Raw genomic sequence first — 7,669 nt, forward strand, 5'->3', positions numbered from 1 at the left:
TATCATTCTGACTGATTATACCGCTGCTGCTGTTGCATTGGTACACACAGGTTTGTCACCCGAGCGACTTCCTTGAGAGCAGTTCTGGAATCATTGCATTGATGCTGGAACGTGTTCGCAGCAAGACCGTTCACCACAAGCGGCTCTCCGGGTTGTTGACAAAGTCGACGATGGCCGTCAGCGGTATCCACAAGAATTTTGACTTAAAAATAATGACAAACGTGCAAGGTATGTGGGCTCATTCGCCCCAGAATCGACTGTGTGACTAAGAAAAAGATCTGCTGAGCTGTTTTAGGTGCTCAAATATACATGTATGTCCAACTATACATACATGTCCTATTATGACTACACGTCTTATTATGCATATATGCCCAAATATACATAAATGTACAACTATACATATATGTTCTATTGTACATACATATTATTTATACAAATGTCTTCTTTCTTATACATGTCATAGTATACATATATGTACTATCACCCATATATGTCTTGTTTTTCTTATGTCGTTTTATACGTATATGTATAGTAGGACGTACATGTATAACAAGACGTAGTCATTTGCAAATACTGAACTGTATATTATGCGTCACTCTCCCCAGTGCGCACAGTGTGTCTAAGGAGTGTGAAGATGTGCGATCACTAAGTGGTTTGTATTGCATTGTTGTTCAGTTCATTGTAACTTATGTATCTGTTCGACCAGGTGTGAGTGACATTGGCGTTCGCCCATTTTTGCCTACTTTGTATTCTAATAGGCATCGTCTTCGAAATCAAACGTAACAAATCTGGAATGTATAAAGCATACACAACTTGTCGTGATTGACAGATCCATCTGAATGATTTTTAGGGTTTTAAGGTTTTTGAAAATTCAAAACTTGTCGTTATTGAACTATACGCCTGAACTGTTCTGTCCTCCAGAGATTCAGCAGGAGAACGGGTGTGACGAAGAAACCGCCTTGATGTGCTATGGATATAGCACAAAAGCTCTCCAATGTATTTTCCAAAGGGTATGTCAATTGAGCGCCACATGTCGGTTGATCATTTTCTTAAGGAAACACTAAGGCCCAAAGTAAACTAAACATGCGAATGTCTCACCCCATGTGATGGATTGCGAGACGCTTAGCTTTCGCAGGCGATTTTGGCTTAGTGCTTAAGATAAGCCCTAAACCCTTAAAATATTCGCATAGCTTTTCTTATTATCATACCCAATGTCTCTCGCTCTCGACACACCACCTGTCCCGTTTATCTGCCAACGCTGATGGATGTCTTGTGCTTTGGCCATTGAATACTGCGCAGCTGCTGACGTTCATGTCCAAATATAAAATGTGGCCGCAATCACTGGTCATAACGCTTGTTCATACCCGTCAAGAGCTGACGGAAAAGTTCGGCGAGGACACAGAGACGCAAAGTCAAATTCTTAAAATAATTGGGAGAATCCTTATCCACGAGTAAGTCTTTGTAATGTTCCATTTGGTTGGCTGGCAGCGCTCTCTTATCCGCCAGTGGACCGTTGTGGTAAAAGTTTTAGCTATAACCCTAAAAACCTAAAACCTATACCCCTTATGCTGAGTGAGTGTGTACTGAGACTTTTAACGAACATCTTAGTTCTCGTTCATGAACCTATCATAGTGAATTGTTTTCGTCTTTCTGTCGTTTTAACTGGTTGACATGCTGTGGCTTTTGTACCACCCACCGCCTGGTTTTTGTGCAATGTATATATTATGTACTTTAAGAGTTGACGTTGGGGTTTCCATCGGCCATAGGCTTAAAAAGTTTCTAATTGTATCCATGCTAAGGTACATATGCTACTGTTTGTGCACAGCCATAGGCTTTGACTTATTTCTAATTGAATCCATGCTAAAGTACATCTGCTGCTGGTTCTGTACAGGTACGTAAGTCCTATGTTTAAGGATCAGCGAGAGATGGATGAGGAGTACTTGAACCAGTCAGAAGATCCGCTCTCGGCTAATGACAGGGCCAACTTAAGTATGACTTCATTTTGTAGTCGTTGGGTAATTTTGCCCATGTCTGCATCAATATTTCTGGTCTCCTAACCCTAAAACCATAGCCACGTGATTAGTGCCTATGTTCTGCTTCAGTGTGCAACTGATATATGCATTGGCGTGCTGTAGCTATAGTCAATACATTGCGATGCACGATTAGCAATTGGGCAGAAATCGATTTACATTCGTTGCACTCCTCGAGAGTGACATCGTATTCATTCATCGTGAAAATGATAATAAAATTCAGTTCTAGTGTGTCTAAAAAATAGACCTTTGTTTCATGCGGATCAGATTCATATGTTGGGCCCACTTTGCTCATATTCGCATTGCACTGCCCCAACTGCTCTGCAGAGTTGATCTCGAAGTATTTAGAGATGGCCGCGGAAGGCTGTGGTGCCTTTCCAGACAACAACACTACGGAAGAAGTGTTAAAAGAGATCCTGTGGGACACATGGGTGTCCTTACGAGATCTCTTTGATGAGGTATGGGATGATCTGTGGTGTGGTGTGGTGTGTACTGTTGGGTTTGTTATATAAGAAGTGCTAATGGAAGTGCTGTGGTACGTATGGGTGTCCTTAAGAGATCTCTGTGGTGACGCATGGGATGATTGTGGGTTAAAAGAGATCCTGTGGGACACATGGGTGTCCTTACGAGATCTCTTTGATGAGGTATGGGATGATCTGTGGTGTGGTGTGGTGTGTACTGTTGGGTTTGCTATATAAGAAGTCCTAAGCTATATAAGAAGTGATAATGGGAGTGCTGTGGGACGCATGGGTGTCCTTAAGGGAACTATCCGGCCTGTGTTGTGGTGTGGGCTGCTGGGTTTGTTATATAAGGAGTGCTTATGGAAGTGCTGTAGGACGCGTGGGTGTTCTTAAGGGAACCTCTATAATGAGGTATGGTATGGCTTGTGGTGTGGTGTAGTGTGTACTGTTGGTTTTGTTATATAAGAACTGCTAATAAAAGTTCTGGGGGTCACATGGTTTTCCGTAAGAGATCTATTTGATGAGGCATGGCCTGTGATGCAACAAGCGGAACGTGAACGTAAACGTAAAAAATGAAGTAGAGAATTTTTACATAGGGGTCGTAATCAAAGGGACTGTGGCCTTTTTGATGATGTCGATAAGCTTACCTAAATCTTACACTGTCTAAAGTATTTGTTGACGCCGTTGTCTCGTTGGACTGTATGGCCACAAGGCATTCGACATTCCAGTTTATAATTCAGTCGTTGCTCAACTGTGCATGTTTTTCTTCTGTCCTTGTTAGATCTCGAGGCCTAGAGCTGTAGACGAAAGGCATATTACCTTAGACAGTGCCATGATGCCCCAGAAGTTATGGATGACACCCAGCAACTTATGCACGGCACAGGAGCTTCTGCTCAGACATCTGGTCAACATGGGATTAGCGGAAAATGTATGTGGACTATTCATAACGATAGTGGATCACACTGTTACGCAAGAGTCCACTGATAATTTGTTTTAGGGTTTTAGGATTTAGGTAGGGTTTTAAGGTTTCTTAATACAATTTGGGTTGGAGTATGCTCATATTCTGTAGCTTTATGATATTGCACATTTTTGTTTAATAAGATATACACGACCGCCGTCCTTGTTTCTTTCATACTGCGCATAGGATCCGTTGAAGTCGACACTGACAGCTCTCCCAGATATTAATACGATACGATGCGAAGGTAGGTTTCCAAGTATAACAACTCGGGCACACTTTGAAAGGGTAGGCTCGATTCTTCTCACATTATCCTTCTATTTTCTTCTTACATAGTGGCTAGTGAGATATCCACTTAATTAGTCGCTACAGGTTTTAGGTTCAGGGTTTTGACTTTTCCAATTGAATTCCATTGACATTGTTTCTCTCAGAGAACCGAAAGAGCTTGTGGTTTACTACCATATATGAACTTGGTTTGTTGCCTACTCCGAATGCCCAGAGCTCCGGTTGCATGACACCAGCAGCCCAAATGGTATTCAGCCAGGTCAAGGTATGGAATACGTCAATGTGTAGACACTACAGTCGATTGCGCTTCGTCAATAACTCTGCACAGCAATAAGTGCACTGAATGTTTTCTCAAATCCCTTCAGTAGTTATTCTAACGTGGTTAGAGTCAGTGGTCAATGTGCTGTTTATAGATTCTTTAATGTGATTAATTGCACATGGGAAATGAATCCCGACATGTGGATGACGTGGCACGATCGACACGACAACACATGAAATGTCGCATTATATGTACAACGTTTTACGAGTATGTCCATGTGCCTATACTAGACAGAATCGGATTGCTAGTCTGTTCGATTTAGTAAAAGCATCAGCGTGACTATTGCTTAGTTTTGGTCAGCTCCCATAGTTTTTATCTTCCACAATATACTCCTTGACCCTTCAGTCGTGATATAAAATTGCCCCTCGTATTCCTCGCGTATAACTGAAGTCGTATATGTTACACCAGAAGCTGCGCGTGAATCCAAGCAGTCGCAAAAGTAAAGGCCAAGCTCATTGAGAGCAGCAGCTGGGTATCGATTATCAATTCATATCACTTCGATGCTACTTGTTTCCAGGCACAAATGGTGACACTGTTAGCCAACTCGTCCGTGGACACAGTGCGAGATCTAGTGTCGATGCCCATTACACCGCAGATGGAAGAACGGTTTCATCAGGAGTCATTACATGCAAGTGACCCCGTGTTTGTATTTAGCCGCAATAGGTATGTCAACATCCGACCCTAGAGTTTTGGGTTTTAGGGTTTTTGTCTTCTTTAGGCTCTTGCCTGGGTGTATCGTGGTGTTATATAACTCACGCTCGGAAGATCCCTATTGTAGCATAACATGTCTACATGTATCGTATTGTCAGATAGCTTAAGATACGAAGATGTATAACGAATCATGACGTGTGATGCGAGATATTGGTAGCTGCATACGTTTTTAGTTGAAACTTAATTGAGCACGCGTGTTAGACATTTGCTCTCACAATGAAGTGTCTCTGTATGCCAGCCGCACAGTGTTCACGAGACTTGTTTGTGTTCATCTCAATGGTTTGATTGTCTACACAGCTGGCAAACCTTGTCGAACGATAGTGATCCTGACTCTGTGATGTCGTCCACTACTAGTGGAGAGAAATCGAAAGGTTCTACCAGAGGTTCGGTAGAGTCTGCAGTTGAGGAGGATACGACTATTGCAGGGAAGACGCTATTGGAGATTCAGGTAATGTAAAAGCGATACTCGACTAGTCATGTCATCACCAAAACGCACATTATATAACAAGCACCCAAATTACAGATTATTGTCCCATCACAAAATCAACCACATATATATGTGATTCCAGGAAAGCTTAAGCATGGGTATATATGATACCCGCAAAGGGTACATATGTGTATATGTAATGCCCGTAAAGATTGTCAGAAACGGCTAATCGTATACAACGATAAGTTTGCTAATCGTATACAACGATATGAATCTATCTGCAACATATGTGCGTTGCCAGTTCTAGGTTTCCCAGGGTTCCATGGTACTGTTTTCGAGAATCTCGTACAAGTATAAGTACTTTTAATCGCTCTACTAAGGGGAGTATTGTTATCACTGGTTGTGCGTACACATGGTCCAGAAACGGGACATATACCAAATTCACTGGGGGTTGTGAGGGTTCGTTGGGCTATTGCATTGCATTGCAAAAGCCTCCCAAGTATCTTGCTATAATCTTGTGAGTGATATATTATATGATATTTACCTTTGCGTCTACCTGTGCAGGAGAGTTTGCGGAATGGGCTCACTCAGCTGCATAGCGCAGGCTGTTTCGGCACAGGTGAAGAATATCAGATGTTGGTCGACGAGCTTGCAAAGGTATATGGGCCTAAATGTGAATCTTGTTCTTGCTGTTCATCGGTTCAGTAAATTCTCCCAAAGTCAAATAGCTACATCTACGCCACATACAATCACATTTCGAAAACCTAAAACTTACTTTTAATTTGATGGCTATATATGGTAGAACATTTAGTGTCGTTTGTGCGAGAGAGGATGAATGAATGCAATTGTTTTGTTATAAACCATATCTTGAAATTCCGGTACAATTCATTTTTGTGGCTATTGTAGGACATACTTTCGATGCCGTTGAAGCGAGAACGGATCGAAGATATGCAGTTTTCGCTAAGGGAGGTGAAAGCAAAGATGGATGCCCTCCGAATAGAAAAGCGGCAACTTGCAGTGTACAGCACAAATTCGTCGTCGGAACAGTGTGTTGTTCCGAAAAAAAAGAAAAAGTAAGTCTTATCTGTGATCTTTAGGATTTTTAGGATTTTAGCGGAACAGCACACTGTGCCAACGATGAATTTGTATTGTATACTGCGAGTTGGCGCTTTTCTACTCGTAGGGCATCCATTTTTGCTTTCACCTCCCTTAGAGAAAACTGCATTTTTTTGATCCTTTCTCGCGAGTGTTCTGTTTTCCGTACACTTTGATATCATCGCCCACTTATTGCATGGCAGACTAAAAATTGTACCTTTCTTCGCAGGTCATTGATGTCTAAGAGTGCGAAGCACCCGTACGGTTATATAAAAATGTCTGCTAGTAATCTTATCGACATGGGGATCATTACGCACATCAGTGGTTTGGGAAGGTGAGAGTCTGCTGTCATCTTTATGTTATTGCCAGAATGTTAATAATTGTGCTGGTCTGTACCTCACAATAAGGTTGAAATATTCATATTTCCAAGGTTTTTTATAGTCCCCTCCCCCACCCTCCCCTTTCTTTATCCCTAACAGCATGCCCAAGTCCAAACGCCTGAAGTGCAAAATATACTCCGATGAGATGGGAGTATATGTGTTCAAACTCAGCTGGCTTCCCAAGGGGTTCCAGTACAAGAAAACAGGCGTTGAAGTGCGGATGGAGGACTTGCTGCGGAGTTGCATCGACAGCACAAGAATGGAAGCCTCCAGCGGTCCCATTCGATACCGCACCGATCTGATGTTGCAGTTCTTGAAAGCCGAATTTTTAACCCACACAGATCGAGAATCGAACCAATAAAACTCTAAAGTAACAACGCAACAGCCCACCCGCTGAATACATATAATGCCTTGTTGATATCTTGCAAGCTATTAGTACATACCTGCTCGTGTTCAACGACAAATGAACTGGCAAGAAGCAGAGTAAAAGTTGAAATCAAGTAGAAAATCATGACTTTCAATTCGTTCATATATACGAATGTTCCAAACAGCAATCAATAGTATAGAGTAGGCTTGTATCATAGAATTGGGCGATGGAAGGGCAGTAGTCCGCTAGTGCTCACTATTGGAGTCCGTGTTACAAAACACTCAGCACGTGCTCGATATTGGAATTGTCACAACTAACAACTGTATAGATCATTGCGCTTTTATCCTCAGCGACAGCAGGTGAGAAGTATAGGACGGGGGGCTACTAATAGAGAGTACCGTTTAAAGTACAAACTGACTTCAATTTAAGGTGACAATTGCCAAAAAGATCTAATTTTGATGTACATAAACACGATACAACGAACAGCAACAATATCAATATAAATTCGCCAGCAAGTGGATTCAAACTTACAATCTGATCGCTTTCTTATTGATAGATGGCGATAGGAAAATTTGGTTGTATGTTACTCATAAAACCCGTGAGCATATGATGAATGCATGTATTCATGTACATACATAT

At 41.8% G+C, this 7,669-nt stretch overlaps 1 protein-coding gene across 1 annotated transcript; it reads left to right on the forward strand.

Annotated features, from left to right (window-relative positions):
* Window positions 1-101: 101 nt before the first annotated feature.
* SARC_10042 (hypothetical protein) lies at window positions 102-7,024 on the forward strand (the record flags this gene model as incomplete). The annotated part of the gene is made up of 14 exons (XM_014295926.1): window positions 102-228; window positions 922-1,010; window positions 1,300-1,451; window positions 1,892-1,989; window positions 2,358-2,488; window positions 3,273-3,419; window positions 3,636-3,693; window positions 3,878-3,996; window positions 4,568-4,713; window positions 5,059-5,209; window positions 5,753-5,845; window positions 6,095-6,261; window positions 6,513-6,617; window positions 6,763-7,024. The coding sequence occupies 14 exons, from the start codon at window positions 102-104 to the stop codon at window positions 7,022-7,024; spliced, it is 1,845 nt and encodes a 614-aa protein (XP_014151401.1).
* Between the last annotated feature and the right edge of the window lie 645 nt (window positions 7,025-7,669).

Source organism: Sphaeroforma arctica (genome assembly GCF_001186125.1).
Source record: "Sphaeroforma arctica JP610 unplaced genomic scaffold supercont1.1118, whole genome shotgun sequence".
In the NCBI taxonomy this organism is placed as follows: Eukaryota; class Ichthyosporea; order Ichthyophonida; genus Sphaeroforma; species Sphaeroforma arctica.